Source organism: Bos indicus x Bos taurus, chromosome 7 (assembly GCF_003369695.1).
Source record: "Bos indicus x Bos taurus breed Angus x Brahman F1 hybrid chromosome 7, Bos_hybrid_MaternalHap_v2.0, whole genome shotgun sequence".
Lineage (NCBI taxonomy): Eukaryota > Metazoa > Chordata > Mammalia > Artiodactyla > Bovidae > Bos > Bos indicus x Bos taurus.
The window spans coordinates 84,928,509-84,954,608 of NC_040082.1; the positions used below are offsets into that span (position 1 = coordinate 84,928,509).

A 26,100-nucleotide genomic window follows, 5' to 3' on the forward strand; every position below is an offset into this window, starting at 1 on the left:
ATAACTGAAGTTCATATGTTTCTGACTGGGGGTAGGAGTGTTAAGCAAGCAGCCACCGTCCTGTACAACCTTACCCACACAGCCTTCTCCGTCAGGCCTGCGGGCCATCCCAGGCGGGCAGATACACATGAAGGTGCCAATCAGATTCTTGCACATCATGCCCCTCGATTCACAGTCATGCAGCCCTTCAGCACATTCATCCAGGTCTAGAGAATATGTGCAATAGGAAAAACAGAAGAATAAGACAAATTCATGAACAGGCTATCATGCACGAGTATTTTGAAGTCATACTTTTGGTCTTCTGGCTTTTAACATGTAATCTTCTTATGCCACAGAGAAAGGAGGAGCCCAGTCTCAACTGCTGGCTATATTCTAGAGTTATAAAAATTTCAGCACTGGTCCTCAAGATAAGAAGTTTAGGGAAGGGCTATCTTTGCTTTAGTAAGAGCTCGAGAATGTGACATCTTTATTTTTGACTTGACTGGACAGACTATCAAGTATCTTGTTATCTAGATATGGAAATCTACCAGCAATGCTGTAAAGAATATATTTCTGCACAGCTCTACAAGAAGACAGCTGAGAGCTACAAAATCATTAAAATATATTTCTGGCATCACAAATAATGAGCTGATCCTTCCTGGTCTGGGGCCTTACCTTTGCACATCTTCTGGTCTTCCCTGAGGGCATAGCCAATTGGGCACGTGCATTCATAGGACCCGAAGGTGTTCATGCAGCGGAAAGCACATAGCAGTGGGTTCTGGGCACACTCATTGATATCTGATAAAGGAAACAGACAGGCATGCACTCAGCCTAGAGTTCTAATTACTCGCTTAAATAAACACTGATGTATTTATTTGGCAGTCACACAGAAAGTAATAGGATAACAGAACTTCCATTTCTGGTAAGGAGAACTGGGCACCTAACTCATCCTCCAACAAATAACAACTATAAACTCTGAAATACGAAAAACAGAAAAATAAGACAAATTCACGAACAGGCTATCATTGAGTATTCTGAAGTCATACTTTTGGTCTTCTGGCTCTTAACATGTAATCTTCTTATGCAACAGAGAAAGGAGGTATTTTGTATTTTGTATTTATCTGAAATAAATATAAAAACAACACCTGAAGTGGTTTCTAGCAGTGCATTAAAACTCAGTAAACACCTGGCAAAGTAGAGGTGCTCAGTTTTTTGTTTTTTTTTTTTCCCCTGTGGATCATATCAGTCCTGGCACAGTAGCATCTGGCAGCTAAATCTCCAATAGGAACTCTCTGAGCTTCTGTCCCGAGAAATCAGGGGAGGGAACCTTGGGGCAACCAAGGCTGCTGAAAAGTGTGGAGGAATCCCAGAAATGAGAGGGCCAGAGGGGGAGAAATACCTCTTTCATTTTTTTGCATAAACTCAGCAGAAGTTGCTGACTTAACCATGCCATGTGTGGGCCAAAATCAAAGAAGCTGGCCACTAAGCTTTAAAGAGAAGAATTTAAACGTGACCCACTGTCTTCCACAGGCCTGACAGTCCACTTTATGTAAATTAACTGCCTGCTAAAACAAGGGCATCAATATTCTCTGAAATAATGTAACTGATTCCTGAAGGTATCAGTCACAATACCCAGCACATAATCCAAAATTAACCAACAGACTGAGGAACCAGGAAAATGTGACCTAATCTCAAGGGAAAAAATAAGCAATAGATGCCAATTCTGAGAGGGTGGAGATGCTGGATTATCAGACAAGGGCTACAGAGTAGCTTTTGTAACTATGCTCATTGTGGTAAAGGAACATATGTTTGTGATGAATATAATCATCAGTAGAACATAAGAACAATATAAAAAAAAAAGCTGAGGCATTAAAAACTCTTTCTATATCAAGAAGAAATAATAGTAAAGTATCACTTGCCTTCACAATTCATCATGGGCCCTGGCTCAAAGCCCTCATTGCAGTTGCATTCGAAACTCCCAATAACGTTGGTGCACGTCCCATTTCCACATGGGTTGCCAATTGAACATTCATCAGTATCTGAAAAAGGATAAGAAAGTGACACAAACTGTGGAGGGCTTAGTTTAATAAAAATATGCCCACGAAAATCCATCTGGCCCTCACACGTGTCCCAGATCTGTGCAGGGCACACATGACTCTTGCACCCCCCGCCCTTGGTCATGGCTGGCCAGCCTTTACGCAGGGCAGAGAACCCCGAGGGTCAAGTGTGAAATGCTCTGAACTTTCAGACAGCTGTGCTTGCCCTAAAAAAAGAAAAAAAAAATCACAAACCCAGGGAGGTATGTGATCTTCTGCTACAAGAGCAGAAGTGGAAAGTCATAAAGTAAAATAGACCTCTTTCCCAGTTAGTGGTTTTGGCAGCTGTAAAGCTCTAGACACATCAGAGTTTGTATATCTGGTTGAAGGCAGAGATTGGGCAACTCGCTCCATCTTCAAATAAACCCACGTTGCTGGAAAATGTAGAATGGGAGAAGAAAAAGCAGTTATGGCTACTTATCTTGGCTTTGTAAATCCCACTGCCTCCCAGAGTGCCTGAGAGACCTTTTGCTGAATATAAGAAAGAAAAAAACCTTACAAGTGTGAAATGTGGCACTAACTCAGCACTTACCCACACAGCGCACTCCAGTGTAATCAAGGTTGTAACCCATTGGACATTCACAGCGAAAAGACCCATCTGTGTTGATACACTGACCGTTTGAACAAATTCCTGGGCTCTCAAGACATTCATTAACATCTAAAATACAAAATCATCCATGAACTTTCTTATATAAAAAGATATGCCAAAACTGCATGTATCTATTCAAAAGAGGCTTAAAAGTGTTAAAACATATGAGCATTTCTTTTATCAGAGAAACATGTATTTCATATGCTGCAACATAGTCTTATGATGTAGTGCATATGATATACAATAAATATCATATATGTGCATTAAATGCAATACAATATATGTTATACAGTAAAAACAGCATGATTATAAAACAAATGTACAATATTGTATTTACATGAGACTACGAAAATAAAATATATTAAACCACACCTTCACGGGTATCATGAAGACTAGGAACAGTTCCGTGGCCATAGGGACACAAATCCTGGAATGCCACTGCAGAGAAAAAGACAAATTCCCGATTATCAAAGAGTCACAAACATCAGAAAACTTAAGAACTGATTAATGATATACATAAAATTAGACTTATTTTTCCTCTACAAAGCTATTTTTAGTAAGAGTCTTTATTTTTGTAATTTACTTCAAAAGCACCACTGAGCATATTTAGAGAAGGTCACCTGAGCTTGGGGTGGCCACCTATGGGTACCACTCAGGGTGTCTGATTCTGTCTGCTTGCTCATTTAATTCTGGGCAGCCAAAGAGCCACATTCACTCCAGTATTCTTGCCTGGAGAATTCCATGGACAGAAGAGCCTGGTGGAATACAGTCTACAGAGTCGCAAAGAGTCGGACATGACTGAGCAACTAACAGAGCATTCTCTGCCCATTACACACAGAAGCCACCTCTGACCTAGAGACTAGGCCAGTTCCGAGCCTGCTGGGAACAATTGTACTGTTCAGCTATGCTAATAAAATCTGTGAGGCTCGTCGTCTCTTCTTGCAAATGCCTACTGTGCTGACTCAGCCTCCCAGAATTTGCTTTAAGATTCTGGGAGCCCCAGCCTGTGATACAATACCCATGTGGGACTCCTGCAGCAAGCTGGCATGTAATTTTCACCCCCTCCTTGGATCTACTGCCCTTCACCCTTCAAATTCATTCCTTTCAAAGCAAGTAATACTAACGTTGGGGGAAGCAATGAAATAATGGGGTAACATCCTGCATTTACACATTCTGAATATGAAAGCTGAACGAAGTTCCTGACTATGGAGATCATTGAACCATGAAGGTCTGTAAATGAGGGGTTTTTATCTTCAAAACATTCATAAGTTACAGGGTCCCACTTGAGTTCTGCTAAGACAGTTCAAAACTAGTTGAAAGTGGCTTTTTTATTTCACTACTCTTACCTTCATCATCTTTGGGACACAGCTCACAGGGGTCCCCCCAGCCCTCTCCTGGCATCTTACTGCAGCAGCATTTTGCCTTTGTGGTGTTGAAAGCCTTGGGTACAGAACACTTTCCATTTTCAAAGTTTGTGAAACAGAAGCTCTGGCGAGTATCTAATCAAGAAAGCAAACATCACAGACCTCCTTACTGGTCATTTAAAAAGATGGAGTAATTTACACATAATTCTGTTACTGATAGAACATTTCTCATGGGTTGAACATGTGATGCAGATTATATTCGCAGTTAAAAGATAGGCCTGGAAATTCTTAATTGCTGATATCATTTGCCAGTTTAAGTTGACCACTCTATAAAACTGCATTTAATTATGTATCTTAATAATGTGCTTCAGAAATTTGAGAAATTATGCTCAATATTAAAATGATTTCCATGTCTTCTTTACTCACTGTTACATTACAGCCTAACAAAATAAACCTAGGTAGCTTTCAGTAAGTTATGTCATATCGGAAGCAACTCATCACCAATGTACAGAAAAATCTATGCCAACAACAAAATGAAAATGATGAAATAAGACCACCATTTTTCTTTTAGTATGGAATTTTTTAAAAAATGTAGAAACAGAGAGAATAATTTGAAGCACATTAAAAACTGTCCAGTGCATATACACTCGGGACCTTATGTTTTAAACTTACAGATGATACGTCTGCCAGAAACATATATTTTTAGTGACAAGCACTGCATCATGGCTTCCTGCCTAGTTCTGAAGTTTGAGGGCTGATGATGACAGAGAAATCATTTCAAAACTTACCGAAGCACCTCCGTCCATTATCAGACAATACAAACCCAGGGGGACAGATGCACTGGAAGCCCCCAGGAGTATTGGTGCAGGAACCAAAAAGACAGATGTTGGGATCTTCATCACACTCATTTATATCTGCAGATCAGCAAGATAATATATTGATTTAATCAATTCAATACACTGCTTAATATCTGAAAATAATTTGTCCACATTGTACAGTTCACTAGCCATTGGATATTCAATGTGAAACAAAATATTACATTGTCTATATAATTAAATATGTTTAAAATAAACTGTTACTGCTTCAAAAGTCAAAGGTTATATCCAGTTTCAATGATCCATATGACCCAGACTTTTAAGTCGGTCTCCAGTTCTCTGGACTTGACTCCTAGGAGGTGTCTGCATGTCTGCCTGCAGGCCTGAGAGGACCACTTCCATGTCTCAGGGGCATCGCATCCTCAGCACTGGTCCTCTTCTCTGATGCCCCTCGCCCTCAGCAATCCACACTGGGGAGCTGGGGTTACATTCTTTCCTCTCCTTAATTGTTCAACTTTCATAATCAAGCAATATGTGGCCTCCTCATTTACACTCAAACTCAGCATCATTTGCCACCTGGATTATCACGTCTCCCAACTAGGGAGACGTGCTTCGCTTCCTTCTCCCCACTCCATACCGCCACCAGGGTCTGCTTTCTAAAACATGTACCTATTTGAGAATCTGTGCCTACAGAACCCGGGAGCTTAGACGTTGGGATGAGAATTTTATCATTTCCACCTTACCCCAGAATGATCTCTTGAAACAGACAAGGATTCCTTACCAGTGATATCTGGCCCCTTTTCACTGGAAGTGCTTATTTTAATGGGTGGTTTTTAACTAAATGAATGAACACTACATGATTCCAGGCACATCAGAACATAAGTCCCATGGGGACATCATGTGTCTGTCTAGATCACTGCTGCACCCTCAGCATGGGTCTAGCTCAGGGTCTGGCACATACTGCGTTCTCAATTTATACTGGCAGAATTTTAGTGAGTGAGTCGTATCACTTGCTCTCTAAAAGAACCTGCACTTCTCTGTGCCGCCTGCAGGACTAAGAGCCATCTTCTGAGCTGGCCACCGATGCCCCTTACCACATTTGTTCTGCCTCTGTTTTCAAGCTGCCTCTCTGTTCCATTTCCCTTTTTGATTAGTCAATTTATCAAACTCAGGGACACCTCAAATGTCGCCAATCCTTATGCTAGGCTTCCTGACTGCTCTCCTTTCACCACCACCATCATTGTTCACAGCCTCCTACTGCGACCTACATCCTGAACAGACCCCAGTGCAGTGCCTGTCGCGTTGGATTGTAAGGGCAGCTTTACAACATGGAGTGGTTTACAAAATCTGTCTTTTCTCTTAGGCAGTAAGTTACCTACTTACTGGCAAAAGCTGCATTTTTGTATTTCCAGCATCTAAAAGACGCTGCATGTCCATAGTAAAGTCCATGGAATGTCAGAATGGATGTGTGTGTGTGTGTGTGTGTGTGCACGCACATACAGTTCGTGGTAGGAAGCATTTCATCTAGAAAAACTGGTAGAAGAGATTCTAGGCTGAAAGAAATAGTCTTACAGTGAAGTAAGTTAATTGAAAACACGTTTTTAAGACATGCAAAATAGTGGTGGGTGTTTATCAGTGAATAAAGAAAATAAAATACTCCTGAGGTTAAAAAACATCTAATTGAATCACAGATTGTTTTTTTCACCAAGATAAAAGGTAGCCAAGTCTTTCTGATACAAAGAGGCACAAGTATTTTTATTTCTCTCCTAATGGCTCACACACTACTTTTATGCTTATTCCATAAAGAGATGGATCACAGAGATGATGAAGATTAAGTATAAACAAAGAAGATGAAAGAAAAGATCTTAAACTCTTCAAGAAAGTTTTTGTTAAGATGCTTCTAGTGTTATTATTATTTTTAAATATTAAAAACACTAGAAAATCTTACAATGAACTATACTAATCAGACAAAAATGGGGAAAAGATATAAACACCAAATTAGAATGACTAAGGATACCCATTATTTGTAATTATATGATCTGAAAAATAATTAATTTACTATGTAAACTGTTTCCTTAGGTTCTGTCTAAGTCCCTTAAATGTGAACATAAGAGCTATACAGAATTTAAGAAACTGAGTAATTCAAAGGCAAAAAACTCTCAGCAATCATTTCATGTTAGAAGAATCACACTAAGATGCTGGTGCTTCTGAATTTCAACAAGACTGTTAAAAATAATTTGTACAAAAGTGAAATAAAGTAACTGTAAAAAGGTCAGTCTTCATCATGCCCACCAGGCAATTCTGGGACTCACTTTTGATGTGGTTACAAGATTCCTTGTATGCTGGGAGGGTTTCCACAGAGAAACATCTGTTATGACAAATGGATTAATATTTTCTGTTTTGACATGCGGCTTTCCCAAGGAAAAAAAAATGTCTCAACAGCATTGTCAAGATTTTCTGCTTCACATTTCTAGGACTCTAGACACCTTTAATAGCTGTTTTAAAATTGGTTGCCAAAGATTACAATTTTTGTAGACACTCTTTAAATTCAGTAGAAGGTCTCTATTGACATTTGGAAAAAAGATTAGAGTGCACTGAAAATTCTTTGACTAGTATAAGATTTCTGTTAATGAAAAAATCCCACATCCTCAAATTTTTTATTCCCACCATTCCACCTTCAAATCATTTCTGATGGTTCAATAAAACAGATGTAGGCAGCTAGGCGTTTAACTCCCTCAGTCAGCATGCTTACAGTGGTTTAGATTTAACATATATCCACAGAGTGAGTACCAGGTCTCATTATCCTAAACGGTTCACGGACTCAAACATCAGCCTTACCGATGCAGTTCTCGCTTTTTACTTCATACCCTGGGGGACAGATACATCTGAAAGACCCCTCCAAATTCTGACAGGTGCCAGGAGAACAAGAGCCGGGCAGGGCAACACACTCATTAGTATCTTTAAAGAGAAACAAGAAAAAACATGACTTACAGATGACATCATTGTTGCCAAATGACAGTAACATGAATTCAACTCAAGCCCTCTGATCTGCCAGGTCACTCTCGGGCAATATGCGCTCGGAGATTTTTGACATCCTGAGGATTACTCATTTGGCAAGAGGCTAATTTTCCTTTGTCTACTTTAATTGAGACACAGATAGCCTCGAGCTTTGTCCCAATCAAACCACTGCATACAATTCCAAATTTTTGGTGTGTACCTTTACCAAAATTTCCCATGAAACTTATCTTGGTCCATGTACCTCAGATGACCAAATGAAATGCAAATGAGTCCCAAAGTTGGTGGTGCTGAGGGTGGGGGGAGTCACATCATTATTTTACAAAACAAAACAACACAAAGACTTTATTGTTTGTTGTTTAGATACTTACCTATACAGTTCTTGCCATCTGGAGTAAGTTCATAACCTTCATTACATAAACACTTGAAGGAGCCAACTTCATTAAAACATCGTCCATTTCTACACACCTGACCAAAAAAGGAACTGCACTCATCTATGTCTGTAAGTGAATAAGAGTTAGCTTTTCAGAGAGAGCTCTCACATATATTTTGTATCACAAGTTGCAACTTAAAAACATATTTATTGGTAGACATTACATTACACTCCCTCATCAACAGAGAAAAATGTCATATATCATAAGGATCAGGTGACTAATAATGTCAATAGACCTCTCCTGTTGGTTTAAGCTTTCCATTCTTTCCAACCAAAAAATACCTCTTTTCCTGGATATAAGAGGACACATGGATTTAACTGGATTGTCCAGTTTGTAGAGAACTGTATCTGGAGATAAGCTGACTGTATTCAAAGGACAAATAACAAAGCATATAAAATATAGAAAAATCAATTTTATAAAAAGCACTCTAGAATTGCTGACATGTTTTGCTTACAAAAAACAGAATCTGAAAAAACATGTTCTTAACTGTTAGGTTTTCGGTTAAGCTTAAGGATGAGTAATTTTTTGTTCGTTTACAGATTATACTTCAATCAGAGCCATATCTGTATCTTTCCTTCTCCTCAGCTGTATCAAGGGTCTGAGAAGCTATAGACAAGAAGGTGGTAGTTGAATAAAATGTTCCATCAGGTCTGAATTTTTCACAGTTGAAGAATTTTGAAAACCAAGGAAAATTAAGGAATATATATTGGAATAAATTAGGAGGTGCGTTTGACTGGTGATAGTTCCATAAAAGCAGGAAGCCTGAGTTACTTTCCCATTAACTCATGGGATTATGTGAATTAAGAGATGTTGTGTTGGAAAGCACCACTATAGAGTCTGTGTGCTGTGCTTAGTCGCTCAATCCTGTTCTGACTCTTTGCCTCCCCATGGACTGTAGCCCACCACGCTCCTCTGTCCATGGGATTCTCCAGGCAAGAATACTGGAGTGGGTCACCATGCCCTCCTCCAGGGACTCTTTCCAACCCAGGGATCTAACCAAGGTCTTCTTCATTCCAGGTGGATTCTTTACCATCTGAGCCACCAGGAAAGCACTATAGAGTCTGGCACATGGTAAATGAAATTTCATTAACGCTTTTCGTTGTATCTTTTACTAACTTCTCCACCAACTACAGGATCCTCTTCCTCCTCCTCCAGTCACTTTCAATTTTTATTTCAATCTCTGTCTGTTAGAGGCAAAGACTAAAATCCTGTGCCATGTAGAGAAGACAGTTTTATTTTCCACTGAGAATTTACAGTCCTTCACTGAGATTAAATAGGCTTCTGAGGCTGGTTCAGAAACATAGTCACCATGCTTTCTTCCTGTGGGAAAAGGCAGCCCTGGCTTCAAGAGCTGATTGAAAACAGTTTCAAGACACAATATGTTTCTAAGTTGGAGACTGTCCGTGTTTGAATATAAATCAAGAATGGATTATATGAAATACTTGTAATAAACCTGAAACCATAAGAGGTCTGCCTTTGATACCATCTAAGTGGTAAAAATAACGCAAAACCATAAATCAGTCCCAATAGTTTACTATCATCTGCATGGCCTTCACCCTTGAATCGATTTGACTGACGTAAGTACTAAACCCAGCAGACTGTCTCATGATTCAGTTCAGTTCAGTTGCTCAGTCGTGTCTGACTCTTTGCGACCCCATGAATCGCAGCACGCCAGGCCTCCCTGTCCATCACCAACTCCGGAGTCTACTCAAACTCATGTCCATCAAGTCGGTGATGCCATCCAGCCATCTCATCCTCTGTCGTCCCCTTCTCCTCCTGCCCCCAATCCCTCCCAGCATCAGGGTCTTTTCCAATGAGTCAACTCTTCGCATGAGGTGGCCAAAGTATTGGAGTTTCAGCTTTAGCATCAGTCCCTCCAATGAACACCCAGGACTGATCTCCTTTAGGATGGACTGGTCGGACCTCCCTGCAGTCCAAGGGATTCTCAAGAGTCTTCTCCAACACCACAGTTCAAAAGCATCAATTCTTCGGCACTGAGCTTTCTTCACAGTCCAACTCTCATATCCATACATGACCACTGGAAAAACCATAGCCTTGACTAGACGGACCTTTGTTGGCAAAGTAATGTCTCTGCTTTTGAATATGCTATCTAGGTTGGTCATAACTTTCCTTCCAAGGAGTAAGTGTCTTTTAATTTCATGGCTACAGTCACCATCTGCAGTGATTTGGGATTACTGGAGGCAATACTGTGACTTCAGTTAACCAGAAGTTAGTCAATGATATTACATGTCTTATGGCACATGCTTGCAATTTGAATAATAAAAATTTATCATTCTTTGCCTTTATTCTGTGTTTAGGATATTCTGTAGACATGAAAGAGAAGCAATAAAGGACCGAGTACTTACCCATGCAATCATTATTATGAGTGAGTGCGAAGCCTGGGTAGCAGAGACAGTTATAGGATCCAACGGTGTTTTTACAAGTTCCATTTCCACATGGATGCCGCTCACACTCATCAACATCTACGAAGAAATATTGGCTCAAAGGAATTCAGTTTTTAACCAGAAAAATGTAGCCTATTAAACTTTTAGGTTTTGTTTTAAACTACTGGCTTACTTAGATTTTTCTCATTCAATACTAAGAACCCACATTTATTTAAGGAAAATAAGTATGAGGTAGAGAAAACTCTAAGGTACCTGTGGTGGATTCATTTCGATATTTGGCAAAACCAATACAATATTGTAAAGTTTAAAAATAAAATAAAATAAGAAAATTATTAAGAAAAATTGGCACTTGATAACTTACAGCAACATATAAGATTCAGAAAAGAACTGGACTAATAAGCAAGCGAGATTAACCTACATTTCCTTAGTGAGTTTTTTTAATGAATAAATTTGCTTGTCAATTATGAGGAAATAAATCTTTTGAAACACTGGAACAATTTGTTCTATTAAGCATTATAAATGCTTCCCCAGAAATTTTCATATCTTAATTTGATCAGCACAACAAAGTAAACTTTAACTTCCTAAACTTTATGAATCAGTAGACTCTAAATTGAAGAAGTCTATTAGAGCTCAATGTTATTAGCCTTCAAAAACATGGAATTAATATTTAGAAAGGTCACAGTCATATAAAGGAGGAGACTCCCTAGACTATGAATTCCAGGCTACTAAAACTCTTCCATTGTGAAAAAAAAGGGAGTATTATTGTTCCTTCAGAAAGAAGCTTTGTTTAAGAGAGATATTACCAAGGAGTCTAGCTGATTTTCATTATGGGTGAATTGTTAAAACTGAGGACAGATTTTCTCCATATGAATTTCTGAATCATAAATATCACATATATATATATATATATAGACATATATTTTTTTTTTTTTTAGCAAATCATATCCTCTTTCTCAGAGAGAGCAGCCAGGAGAAACATATAAGCAAGCCATCTCAGACAGTTCATGCAAATAGGGCCACATCCTCCGTGTGTCCTTTGCACAAGCGTTCCCTAGAGAATTCTTCCTGCGACCACAGAAGATGTCTGCAGGGGATCTCTTAGGAGGCACTGGAAGAATGGAGACATTCTCCAGGGGGTGCTCGTGTACAGATATACCATGCTGCTGCTGCTGCTGCTGCTAAGTCGCATCAGTTGTGTCCAACTCTGTGCGACCCCATAGACGGCAGCCCACCAGGCTCCCCCATCCCTGGGATTCTCCAGGCAAGAACACTGGATTGGGCTGTCATTTCCTCCTCCAATGCATGAAAGTGAAAAGTGAAAGTGAAGTTGTTCAGTTGTGTCCGACTCTTCACGACCAACCCCACGCCACAAAGGAATCTAATTCTGCCGTTCTGCTGTAGTAAAGTCTGTATGATTCAAAAAGATAGTGTATCTTGAATACCAAAAGAGTAGATGCACAACTTCAGCTTGTTCTACACTGAGAAGTGCTAATTATAAATAGTCAACTTTTAAATATAATTTTCCTCCTGCAAGTGCAGAGTGCTTCAGTGGAGATGAGCCAGTGGCTGACATCAGTTTAAGGAGTTAAGCTGAGTTCCAAGGTGAGTTCCGAAGTTAAGCTGAGTTCCAAAAGCCCCTCTGCTTTTGAAATCTTATTAATCATCAGCTCAGCAAGTACTTACTGAACACAATTATTGCTTAACTAACCATCACATTAGCTACTGTACTGGGGCTTTTCAAAGTTTCACCATCTTTGCTTCTAAAACCTGGTTTTAAGAGTTGCAACAGCCAAGCAAGCAGATATATCTCAAATGTTCAGTGATTTGGGGGAAAGAAGCATATGTGTGTGTGTATGTGTTCATTTCCACACTGTCCCCCTTACTGCTCCCCTTGCATTCTAGCATTCCAAAAGGCTTTTCTGAGTGGAACTGTGCTTGTGTGCTAAGTCTCTTGAGTCATGCCCACCTCTTTGTGACCCTATGGACTGTGGCCTGCCAGGCTCCTCTGTCCATGGGGATTCTCCAGGCAAGAACACTGGAGTTGGTTGCCATACCCTCCCTCCAGGGGATCTTCCTGACCCAGGGATCAAACCTGCATCTCTTATATCTCCTGCATTGAGGGGCGGGTTCTTTACCACTAGCACCACCTGGGAAGCCCCTTGAGTGGGAACAAAGAGGGGTAAATGGAGAGCTGGTACCACGGCGATTTCCATGTAACGCTGTCTGAAAGCTCAGGTTAATAAGCATGTGAAAGCCATCTGGGGAAGAAAGCTGTTACCACTAAATCCAAGAACATATTGTGGTGTGTCCTGCTTGCAAATTTTACATTGACTAAAACCATAAACAGTTTCACATAGCTCATTTTTCGTTAAGACTGTTTCTGACAGAGACAGGGTAGTTCCTTGTGGCGGGTGACCGAACGGTAATCTCTTCTGGAGTCTCAGCTCCACGATACCCCCTGGAAATAATGTTTCCCTTCTTACCCATGCACATCGTCTGGTCCTGAGAAGCCTTAAAGCCATTGTGGCAGATGCACTGGTAACTTCCTTGTAAATCCACACATAGGCCATGACTGCAAACATTAGGAATTTCTAAACACTCGTTGCGATCTAACACAAAAAAAATAAAACACATGTTACACGTGTCTGATCTTTATTAAGATTCCTTCATTTTTTCCCACAGGCATTTTTTCTATAGCCTGCTAGTAATTACTACAGATAGGCTGAAAACGAACCATAACAAGAGTTGAATAAAAATAAGGCAAGGCTTTAAAGTACACAAGCCTCTTTTTAAAAAAAAAATTAAATCATGCAATCTTTTTACATGTTGATTGGTATATCTCAAGGACATCATTTTTAGTTTCAATTCTAGGAAAAATCCATTGAGAGACTTCTTTTCCTAACAAAAGAATCTAAAAGATATCGTGAAATAGATTCAATATGAATGAATAGATTTACTTGGAAAATCTCCTCAAAATTATACTTGAAAATAGTTTTTTTTTGATAGGAGAGCATAGGCAGTTTTTTAGTGCAGGAACTAAGTATACAGAATGTGGTGAAAGTAGTGAAAGTGTTGGTCACTCAGTTGTATCTGATTCTTTGCAATTTCATGGACTGTAGCCCTCCAGGCTTTTCTGTCCATGGAATTCTCCAGGCAAGAATACGGGAGTGGGTTGCCATTCCCTCCTCCAAGGGATCCTCCCTATCTAGAGACTGAACCCAGGTCTCCTGCATTGCAGGCGGATTCTTTACCATCTGAGCTACCACAGAGGCCTACAATGGTGTTCAGTGTCAAAGAATGAGCCATTCTCCTCTTACCTACGCAGGCTCCGTTGGGTGAAAGTTTGAAACCTGCAGCGCACTCGCACCGGTAGCTGCCTGGGCTGTTGATGCAGTCTGCATTTCGCTGGCACAGGTTGTCGCCATTGCTGCACTCATCGATATCTGCAAGAGCAACAATTCCATTTTTCAAACTTCATTATGGCATCAGTATGACATACACTTAATCAATTTGGTGATCAACTCCTAAATGCTGTAGTAGAAACAGTAAGTCAGAAAACTTCTAAAAACCAGTTATGTCTGCCGAACTTTCCTGGATAAGGTCACTTATTGCTCAGATTACCTTCGCAGACGAGCAGCAGGTCATTGTAGCTGAATCCCGTGGGGCATTCACAGCGGAAACTGCCGATTTGGTTAATGCACACACCGTTTGCACAAATGCCTGGAATCTCTTTACATTCATCAATGTCTGCAATTGAACAGATTTGATCAAATATATGGTTCTGCTTAATGTATGTATCGTAAAACACTGAATAATGCTAAACACACACTCAGTCTCAAAAATCAACCCTATACTGGTATGAGTGATTTTGTGGTTTACAAAGCATACAGACTACAAAATATTATTTCCTTTGAACAGTAATGAAAGAATGGAAGTAGTTGATCAAATATACCAAGGGATACTAGTATCAATAGAGCAAATGAACTTCCTAGGGAATCAAGCTTCCTCTTAAGTTTCATGTCAGGCTTACCTAATTGCTATTATTCATTTGATAAAGCCAACTGTATTTTCCTAATTTTATGTCCTTTGTTATCTGTGCATTGATAACAGACATTTAAAATTATATTGTTCATTTAATCTTTGAGGAAGAAAAGTAGACTGTGCAAGAGAAAGCACATTCAGAAGAAATAAATTTATATAATTAATAATTCTGCAAATTCATAAGTAGATAGGGATAAAAATACTGTAAAAATACATAGAGAACTTAAGCATATACTCATGAAAACAGACAATAAAGGTTAATAAAATAAAGTGGATTACTTAGAATCATGTATTGATAAAACAATATTCATAATGAGAAAAACTAAAGCTTTAGCTTGATATGTATGAAATCTTGAGGTAGTCACATAACTATTACATCATAACTCAATCACCAGGCTGGCAACCCACTCCAGGCTGATGGACTAATCCCACTACTAACACTTGGTTATCTGTAAACATGCTACTTCTTTCTTGTCTAACCATATCAAATCCAAATGCAGAGTATTATCTTTTACGATACTTTAAACTTGAAAAACACTGAACTAATTTTTACAACATGCTACATATATGTATTAAAAGAAACATAACCTAGAAAAACTCACCAACAGCTTTTCCAGTGTGAATGTCAAAGGTGAATCCAGGAATATTTCCACATATGGTTTTAAAGTCAGCTTTAAAATATAAACAAAGCAAATAGACTCTTAAAATTCTCATACTCCTTCAAAATAACACTTTATATAGTATTACTGTAACTGAAAAATATATTTTATATTATTCACAAGACCCTTTAATTCAATTATATTTATTTGACTACAATATCAGTTTTTGTATGGAGTGAATGAATCTAGGCATTCTTTTATCATTATTATTATTGCTGTTCTTATCATCATTAAACATTTTACTGCTCGGATACTAGAAAATAAGTAAATCATTATGAGTTCAAAATATCCACTTAAGGCATTTAAGCTCTTTTTATTTTGATAACGCAGGGCTTTAAAAATGATCCAACTCATGTAAACTGAAAAACTAGGTTAGTGTACAAATTTAAAAAGGAATTAGAATTGCACAAAGGCATAGGCATGCAAAGATAATTTTGTAGTGGTGAAACATGTTCACAATGAGTAATAAACGAGCCATGACTTTTATCTTTTTTTAACATAAACGTCTGTTTGTTGGAACGTGAAATTTGAGGCATCAAAAACAACGTCTCATGGAATAAAACAGAGACTATGAGAGTCACTTGGAGAAGGCGATGGCACCCCACTCCAGTACTCTTGCCTGGAAAATCCCATGGACAGAGTAGCCTGGTAGGCTGCAGTCTATGGGGTCAATAAGAGTCGGACACGACTGAGCCACTTCACTTTCACTTTTCACTTTCATGCACTGGAGAAGGAAATGGCAACCTACTCCAGTGTTCTTGCCTGGAGAATCCCAGGGACAGGGGAGCCTGGTGGGCTGCCGTCTATGGGGTCGCACAGAGTCGGACACAACTGAAGCGACTTAGCAGCAGCAGCAGCAGCAGCAGCATGAGAATCACTACTACACATAATTCACCAAACTAACAGGACCTTTTAGGAATTCTAATTTTTAAATAGCATAATTCTTTGAATGCCCACTGCTACACAGAGGAATAAAACTCTTGAAAACAGTATCAGGTAACATACAGAAAACTATAATCTAAGTGCCATCTGAGAGCCCAGATTGTTAAGTGGGGAAAACACAATCCCTTCAATAAATAGTGCTGGGAAAACTGATAGCCACTTGCCTAAGGCTGCAACTGGCCACTTTCTTACACCATATCAAAAATAAAACTCTGAACAGATTGGAGACTTAAATGTAAGACTGAAAACCATAAAACTCCTAGTAGAAAACATAAGCAGGATGCTCTCCAACACTGGTGTTTGCAATATTTTTTTGAATCTTTCTCCTCAGGCAAGGGGAAAAAAAAGCAAAAATAAACAAACGGGACTATATCAAACTAAAAAGCTTTTGCACAGTGAAGGAAACCATCTACAAAAGGAAAAGGCAATATACTGAATAGAACGAGATGTCTGCAAATGATATATCCAATAGGGGTTAATTTCAAAATATAAAGAATATTCACAACTCAATATAAAAAATACAAATAATCCAGTTAAAAATGGGCAGACCACTTGAATAGACATTTTTCTAAGGAAAACACACAGATGGCCAACAGGGACATGAAAAGATGCTCAACATCACCGATTATCAGTGAAATGCAAATGAGGTGTCACCTCATACCTGTCAGAATGGCTGTTATCAAAAAGATCACAAATAACAAGTGCTGGTGAGGGTGAGAAGAAATGGCAACTCTTGTATACTATCGGTGGGGATGTAAATTGGTACCGTCACTATGGAAAACAGCATGGAGGTTTCTCAAAAATTAAAAATAAAACTGTCACAGTTTGGCAATTCCATCTCTGAGCATTTATCTGAAGAAAACAAAACACTAATTCAAAAAGAAGTATACGTTCCTATGTTCTCTGTAGCATCATTTACAAGGGCCAAGATACGGAAGCAACCTAAGTGCCGGTGATGTGCAAACATATAAACAAGAAGGTATATTGTACGTGTGCGTGTATATATATACATGCACACATATTATTACTCAGCTGTGTTGTTGGAATCTTGCGACTTTCAACAACATGGATGAATCTAGAGGGCATTTTGCTAAGTGAGGTGAGACCGAGAAAGACGAGCCATGTATGATTTCACTTATATATGGAATCTAAAAAGCAAAACGAATGAACAAACAAAACAGAAATAACAATCTCTGTTATAAAGAAAAACCTGATGGCTGCCAGAGGGGAGGGGCGTAAGGGGTAGGATAAAATAGATGTGAGAGATTAACAGGTACGTATTTCCAGCTATAATATAAATATGTCACAGCAAAGTAATGTTCAGCATAAGGAATATAGTCAATAAAATTGCAAAACAATTGTGCGAGGACGTATGGTGACTAGACTTATCGTGGAGATAAATCCATAATGTGTATAAATGTCAAACCACTGTGCTGTAATCCTGAAAGTAATATAATATTATTTATCAATTATACTTTAACACAAAAGAGAAAATCCATTTATTTGCCCACTGAATTTGAGCCACTGAAAAAGGCCCTATATGTCACTTTTCCCCATCTCTCCTTAATTTCATCATGTTAAATGAAATATTTTATTAACTGTGCCCTAAATAATACTGGTAATAATAATAATAATAATGGTAACAAATGCATAATCATTGTTTCTTATTTGTCCTATTGGTTCAGCTCTTAGTATCTACAACTATTAAGCGTGACCACTTTTCAGGTCATAAAAGAACCTGAGTGGGCAACAATTTTAAGATGATCCTGTTGCTCTTGTCTCTACTACTTTTCAGTTTTTCTTTCAAGAGAATCTGTGTCTGGAAAAAAATTTTACTGTGTAAAGACCAGTTCTCTTTACTGTCTAAAAATTTCACGTAAGTTTGAGGGAATGGATGCATAAGGAGAACTCTGATACTAAGTCGCTTTTACATAAAGTTTGCTCATCAAATCCATTTTTTTTTGCATGTTTTCCAAGACCAAACTTAATGAGCATGTTGGAATCTAAATAATCACAATTTACCAAAATGACATCTTCTAAGTATAACACAATGACACAAGTAGATTCTCAATAAATACTTCTTTTATGAGGAGAAGAGTAATTAAAGCAGCATGTTTAAATGGACTGGTGTTATAAAATTCTAACTCTTCAGCAATGCGGCTTATTTTCAGGATCCAGACTTTACTCAAGGGACATTTCAGACATTAGTGTTTGGACCTTAAAGAGGACTGGCTGCCTGAGAAACCAGGCACATGAGTTCCTGGATATTTTCAGAACTATGTCTGCTTTTAGTACCCCTGTGTTTTCACTTTAGCGTCACATGCCCGCCGTGTCACTAACGTGGCTGCCCGCAGAAGCAGGCGCAGAGTGCTTACCTGTTCCTGGCGCTGGGCATGGTTCACAAGGTTTGTTCCAGGCTTTGCCCACATTGTATGTGCAGCAGCACATCCTCTTTGTCACATTAAAAGGCAACTCATTCTCACAAGTGGTTCCGTTATAGCTCCGGTAGCAGAAGCTTTTTCTCATGTCTACATAGAGAAAAACAAAAATGCCGACCCATCCTGACAGCAAGCAGCTAATAATAAACCCCATATACCTGGAGACACTAAAATTCCTCGACTAACTCTGAAAATTTTCATGGTCATGTGGAAGTCTCTTAAAATAATTCTTTAAGTTGAACACAAATCATTTTTAGTTAAGCGTCTTTCCTGTTTTTAAGTAAGGGATTTCACTTTTAATTTTCTTGGGGGACAAAGGTAATAGATATTTCTCTATTCAAATGCATTTATTTAATTTAAAAAGCATTACATATTAGATTTTGAATGCTCTTTTATTTGTAAAACAATGTTCGATTTATATGAATGGAAAATGAAGGTATTTAAGAATATATAATTACAATATTTGTTGAAATTTTCTACCTCAGACTCATGCTTTATAACAGGTAGCCAAAGTATATGAAAAATATGGCACACAGCCATAAGTTTATAAGACTTTGAAACACTTTACTATTCATAGAGATTTAACTTCCAAACTTTCTGCATAATTATGACCCGTTTGCCTCTGAGAGATAATGAGGGCCAGGAAGCCAGCAACAGCGACCGCCTCCACTTCAGAGCTCTACCTACCCATGCAGTTGTGGCCTCCGTTGACCTGCATGTACTCAGGTGGGCAAATGCAGGTGTAATTTCCCAGAGTGTTGTAGCAGGTCCCAGGCCCACACACACCAGGATGTGCGAAACACTCATCAATATCTACGGGATGCAAGAATACCCATTAATTTGTAAATATTTCCCCCATGCATTTACATGACTTAAACAACTGAACAAAGCATACGGCTGAGTCCCCCAATTTTTGTTTTTATAGAATTCATCTTACTTTTTATAAAATTTAGAATTTAAAGCAATTACATATAGGAAACACCCCCAAAATGCATTTATGTCACAATATGCCCTTCTTCAGAAAAATAAAAATCTGACATTTAAAAATAAAGGTGATCAAAATAAATTATTCCAAAGTGGCAAAAAAAAAAATAACTTCAATGGTGCCTATGTTTTTAAACTGAAATTTCATATACTTCAGATGGAATTGCTTTAAAGCTACTTTCCTCTTACGTCACTGAAATCAAATTTTAGTGCCAACTTTAAACTGAAGGCACTTAGAAAAGCCTTTTTCTTTATAGTTCTGTTCAAATTAACACCCATTAAGAGATTCTAGAAGTAGCAGTTTCTGGTTATTCTCCTTATTAAAGCATATTTCTTCCAGATGCACTTATCTAAAATGTTCCAGTAGAAAAGTTATAATGGAAATAATTACACTAAGTGTTTAATGTTTATTTTTAGAAGCATCCATTCATTCATTCCATAAATAAATACTGAGATTCTACTGTAAGCTAAAACTTATAGCTATAAAGATGAAATTGGATGTGGCCCTTGCTTCAAGAAGCTCCCAGTCTAGTGGGAAGACCAGGCCCCTAAAGGATGATTACACTGCCACAAGAGAAGTGGGGGATGGAACCAAGAAAGGCATCTGCATAACCTCTGAACTGTTTCATATGCTGTTGTGCAACATTAAAAAGTCACTGGAAATATTAACCTAATGGTCCCACTTCAAATATACATATTTTTCTATATAAAATATAAAGTTAAAATATGAGTTAATAACTTATATTGAATGCTTTCATAGTATTTCAGCTTTCTCCCTTTATCATCAACCCATTTACTCAGAGAAAAATAATAGTCAATTACTGCAAATAATCTGTAAATTAATTTAGCTATCATCATACAGGGCTTCCCTTGGTGGCTCAGATGGTAAAGAAACTGCCTGCAAGGCAGGAGACCCGGGTTCAATTCCTGGGTCAAGAAGAACCCTTGGAGGAGGGCATGGCAGCCCACTCCAGTATTCTTGTCTGGTGAATCCCCGTGGACAGAGGGGCCTGGCGGGCTACAGTCCATGGGGTCACAAAGAGTTGGACACGACTGAAGTGACTTGGCATACAACTTAGAAGCACTGACGGACAAGAAAATAACTATGAATCAGTCTCATCATGTTCCTTGATAAAACTTGAAGATGGACTCTTTTCTCCAGACCTGACCAGTAATTTTGCTTTAAATAGCACTAATAACTTTTAGGTATGAATCCATCTCACCTTCACAGATGCGGGTTTCCTCGCTGAGGTAGTAGCCTTGAGGGCACTCACACTGGAAGCTACCGAAAGTGTTAATACAGTTTCCACCCTGGCAGAGTCCTGGTAACTCCTGGCATTCATCAATATCTGCAAAAGGGGAGACAGCTCAGATACTATTGTGAAAGACAAGAGTCACTATGAGGGCTTTCAAATGTGCGGTACTGTAAGACCTGCAGACGTCCATGCATCCAAGTGAATGCACACTTAAGACCGGACGTTTATGGTGATCATGAATTCCCCTGGCTTAGTCATGGAACTCTGCTATAATCTAAAAAGAGCAATAACTAAATCTAACAATGGTGGAAGTTGGAGATAATTATAAAAAGAGTTTCCCTGCAGCAGAATCACACACCACTGCAATGGATCAAGTCTGACTTACGAATGATTTTTCAGCAAACTGGCAACTGTCTACCTATAATTTTGCAAAATAATCTTGTCTGGGCTGTTCTAACTTTTCTACCAGCTTTTCTCTAAAGTAAGCTCTTGTTTAAATCTGGTGCCATCAGAGGCGGATAAGGCAATGGCACCCCACTCCAGTACTCTTGCCTGGAAAATCCCATGGATGGAGGAGCCTGGTAGGCTGCAGTCCATGGGGTCGCTAAGAGTCAGACATGACTGAGCGACTTTACTTTCACTTTTCACTTTCATGCATTGGAGAAGGAAATGGCAACCCACTCCAGTGTTCTTGCCTGGAGAATCCCAGGGACAGGGGAGCCTGGTGGGCTGCCGTCTATGGGGTCACACAGAGTCGGACTGAAGTGACTTAGCAGCAGCAGTAGCAACAGCAGCCATCAGAGGTATACTCACCTTCTAAGATGATTGTAATGGGGTTAGGTCTGAAGCCTTCCCCTCCAGGACACAAAGTGTAATATTCAGCTACAAAATGAGGGAAAGAAAAAGAAATTTGATAACCTGTGTGCAAGAGGCTGAGACAATGAATTAGCACTTAACAACTGACAAGCTCAAAGCACATATCCTAAGGGGTGTATCTATGTTTTCCTAGGTGCCTTTTCAAACACAGGATCTTTAAAAGTATATTAACATTCTATTTGAAATAAGATCATTACTTCATAAACTACAAAGTAGAATAACAAAACCCATTTGTTTTTAATTAAAGGAAAAACTACTTTCAGACAATTTGTATCAACAACTTTTTTTGGCCAGTAAATGAAAACTCGATTCAACAATGTTGAGTTTCACCTATGCTCATATCAGGACACACATTTCCATTTAAGATATAACCTGGTTGGACTTGAGGAATACAATGCATCTATGAACCTCAACTAAAACAACTCTGGAAAAGAAGCAGGAATGGCCTTTATCTGTGATACCTGCGAGAACTGATATTATCATCCTTCAGAGTGGATTATGGTTAAAAATTGTTTTCTCTTTTCAACGAGTCGCCAGTCCAGGTTCGATGCACGATACTGGATGCTTGGGGCTGGTGCACTGGGACGACCCAGAGGGATGGTATGGGGAGGGAGGAGGGAGGAGGGTTCAGGATGGGGAACACATGTATACCTGTGGCGGATTCATTTCGATATTTGGCAAAACCAATACAATATTGTAAAGTTTAAAGATAAAATAAAATTAAAAAAAATTGTTTTCTCTTTTCATCATATCAAGAAAAACAGTAAGAAGAGAGGAATTCAGATTCCTTTTATATGAAGCCTTCTTGGCTGGTTTTAGCATAATCACTGAAAGTAGCCCAGATTCAAAGTTCGGACTCTCACTTCCTCCCTTGTCCCCAGCACCAGAAGAATTCGGCAGCTAGTCTTCAGCTACCAGAGGGTCCCTGTCCTCTTCCTCGGCTTCATACTCACTGCTATTGACAGGGGGGCAGGTCTCGCAGGGGTTCCCCCAGGCCTTGCCCAGAGAGCAGCAGCAGGAGGAGCGGCTGACGCCCACCCCAATCTCAGTGTTGCAGGACAGGCTTCCGTCGCCCCGAGGACCGAACTTCAGGTAGCAGTTGCCCACGCGGTTGTCTGCAGAGCAACACAGGAGTTTACAACGGTCCTTACAGTAGTAAGAATGTCATTTTGGAGAAAGGTCACTCAAATGATGAAATTCAAATTCTGTACATTAACTCCCTGCAAGAAATCATCACTTGCTTTAGAGTTTTTCCAAGTTGTAGGAATTAAATCAATTACAACAATTTCCTATGTTTAGACATCCATCTAGACCATGGGTTAAAGAGAGTAAGCAATTACTCACCTGGCACATTCTGGACCTTTAATAAAATGAATGCAAAAAAACGTTTCCTAATAATCCATCAGTCTATATCATGAGTTTATCAACAAAGGAGATGAAATCCAGTATAAGTTAAAGCAATGTATGCTATTACAGAAAATAGTGATAACGCAACCTCCTTCCTCTCCTTCCCATAATCTTTATTCTCCCAAAGTTTTGCTTCAATTTGCACATCAAGCTTTGCAAGTTTTGGAAGAGTCAGTCTGTAACAAGTTTAGAAAGGATATTTAAGAGAATAAGTGACTCCCAAACTTTTTCTTGTCTCTGAGTATCATCTAGATCACCTCATTAGTTCCATCACTCTAAACATGATTAAATTTGTGGTTCCATCTTTCACTTCTCCGTGAACTCCAGATCCTTCTTCCAAGTGCCTAGTATTTTATTTCTCCTCTTAGATATCTAACAGCTATTTTAAAGTTACCATGTCTAAAGTCAAACACTTGATACTCTTGCCTTCACATAAAAAACCTGCTCCAATCCTCTCCCAGGCTTTTTTTGCATTTTCAATAAACAGAAAACTCATTTTTAAAAACTGCTCAGGCTCTAAATTTTGGAGTCAAATTTTGACTCCTTATTCAATCCAGTTAATAAGATCTGTCAACATTACCTTCAAAATATACCTGGAATCTGATGACTTACCACTGCTTTCAACATCATTGAAACCTGAGTTCAAGCCACCGTCACCCCCACCTGGACTACTGCAACCGTTTCCTAGCTCATCTCTTGACCCACCTACAGTCTTTTTCCTACCATCGCTTCCTTCAGAAGCATTACCTGGGGTCAGGGCACTTCCCATGGCATCCCGTCTCAAATCAGAGTACAAGCCAAAGTTCTTTACAGTCTAACAAGTAGTCTTCATCTCCAGCTGCACATTATAACCACTTGGGGAGCTTTTCATTCTTTTGCTTTCTTTTCTCAATTCTTTTAAGTTTTATTTTTGTTGCCGAATCTCAGGTGCTGACACAAGTGTTAACTCAAGGTTCTGCTCTTACTAGGTTTGTATTCATTCATCCTTCCTTCTTTCCTCCCTACCACTCTTTCCTTTTTATCCCTGCTCTCCATCTCCTTCCTCTTCCCTTACTCAAACATTGGAAAGTGCTTAATATTACTTTTTATGGTCTGCACTGTTGCAAAATTAGTATTTTGGGGGTTTTTTGGTGCACATTTTAAATTTCTATGAATGCTATTTTGTCATTTGCCTCATTCTATCTTTATAAAATGCTGTCAACTCCACAATGCCCAACTGCCATTCTTTTTTAATCAACCCACTCTCCAAAAATGGTTTCTAAATTCTTGCCACCACAAATAACGAGGCAATGAACACGTTTCCTTATGTTTCTAGATGGGCCTGTGATGATATTACTTTCTTTGATATAAAGAGCCTCGAGAGGAACTGCTGGTTCTCCTCTTAGGAAAAATATTCAGTGTTATCTGCCATCTGCATCCAACAAACCTTTTTACTTTTCATATTTGTAAGTAATTTTGAAAATAATTTTCATAAGAAAAAGGCACAAACAACCTTATTAAAATTTTTAATGAGAATTTAATCATAACTAACAAATTTTATTCCATATTTTCTTGGTTTTAAAGAAATATATAAATATAGGTTTTTCTTATACCTATAGAAAGACAGGTTTTTCTTATACCTATAGAAATACAGGTTTTTTCCCCTTGGTTTTGAAGAATTATATAACTAATGGTATAAATACCATTAATTGCTTGCCTTGTCAACTGTCATGCATGAACCTGAAACATATTCTTTGTAAAACTGAGTCCACATTTCAAAGGCATCTGTCCTGGTCAATGCACTGGGCAGGGAGCCAGGCAACTTGGGGACACTGCTTCAGCTCTGCCATTTGCAAGCTCTGCGACCTTAAAACAAGTCACTGCACTTCTAGGGCCGTGGTTCTCAAGTCTGTGAGAGGAGGATGTGGGAGCAGATGTCTCAAAAATTCCTGTTTCAAAATATGACTTGGAAGATTAGCAGAATAAAACTGACCATGTATTTTGGCAGTCTAGTTTACTTCAGGTAAAAGAGTACTACTTTAAGTTAATTGTAGCGAATGCTCATATTACAGTTCATTATCAAGAGAGTCCTAGTATTTAACTCTATGTGCTTCTATCTGTTGGTTTCATAGTGCTTTTACTTACCGACACACCCCACACCGGTGGGGTTCAGCTGGAAATCGGGTGGACAGTTACACTCATAGCGACCAGGAGTGTTGACACACAGGCCGTTCACGCAGTTTATTGGGTCTGCACACTCATCAATATCTAGGAAGAACATTTAGAATGCCCACATCAACATCTTTACTTTCCTTGGGCATGCTGCTGTTCCAAAGGATTTGGTGGAAATTCTCAAAGTCAGTAGACTAAAAATCTTTAGGAGGGACTCAGCACAATGAAATCCTTGTACACACCTAAAGCAGTTTCCATATATCAGACAGTATTCATGATGGTATCATTTAATATCTTTAATAAATAAATAAGTAAATTATATCAAAATCTTGCAATTCTGAAGAAAATCATGCTATCATTTCTTGCTTGAATTAAACTTAAATATATGTATAACTGTACACATATGTGGACATCATAAATATATACAGATATTTTACTAATTTCATGTTGAATATTTAAAATTAAGCTGTTTACATTACAAAAAATCAATCTCACAGTTAGAAATAAATGTATCAGAATGTAATTTCCTTTCTCAAAAAAAATGCATAACCTGAGGCATAGCAGGCTAAGCAGAAATTTGGGGAACTTTTATGTCTAGCACAAAACGTTCTTTTCAATTAATAAGAATGCAATTAAGCCCTTAACTGGC

The 26,100-nt window shown here is 38.7% G+C and overlaps 1 protein-coding gene across 1 annotated transcript in view; it reads right to left on the reverse strand.

Annotated features, from left to right (window-relative positions):
* The window catches only part of FBN2 (fibrillin 2), a 222,221-nt gene that overhangs the window by 21,611 nt on the left and 174,510 nt on the right, over positions 1-26,100 (reverse strand). The window contains exons 36-55 of the mRNA XM_027547035.1: positions 25,425-25,547; positions 22,847-23,008; positions 21,831-21,899; positions 20,985-21,110; positions 19,465-19,590; positions 18,715-18,867; positions 15,341-15,409; positions 14,319-14,444; positions 14,015-14,140; positions 13,181-13,306; positions 10,659-10,775; positions 8,230-8,358; positions 7,682-7,801; positions 4,817-4,942; positions 4,011-4,163; positions 3,037-3,102; positions 2,608-2,733; positions 1,899-2,018; positions 655-777; positions 75-206 (exon numbers count right to left, since the gene is read on the reverse strand). Coding sequence (XP_027402836.1) covers positions 75-206; positions 655-777; positions 1,899-2,018; positions 2,608-2,733; positions 3,037-3,102; positions 4,011-4,163; positions 4,817-4,942; positions 7,682-7,801; positions 8,230-8,358; positions 10,659-10,775; positions 13,181-13,306; positions 14,015-14,140; positions 14,319-14,444; positions 15,341-15,409; positions 18,715-18,867; positions 19,465-19,590; positions 20,985-21,110; positions 21,831-21,899; positions 22,847-23,008; positions 25,425-25,547 — 2,418 coding nt within the window. The remainder of the gene's footprint in view (positions 1-74; positions 207-654; positions 778-1,898; positions 2,019-2,607; positions 2,734-3,036; positions 3,103-4,010; positions 4,164-4,816; positions 4,943-7,681; positions 7,802-8,229; positions 8,359-10,658; positions 10,776-13,180; positions 13,307-14,014; positions 14,141-14,318; positions 14,445-15,340; positions 15,410-18,714; positions 18,868-19,464; positions 19,591-20,984; positions 21,111-21,830; positions 21,900-22,846; positions 23,009-25,424; positions 25,548-26,100) is intronic.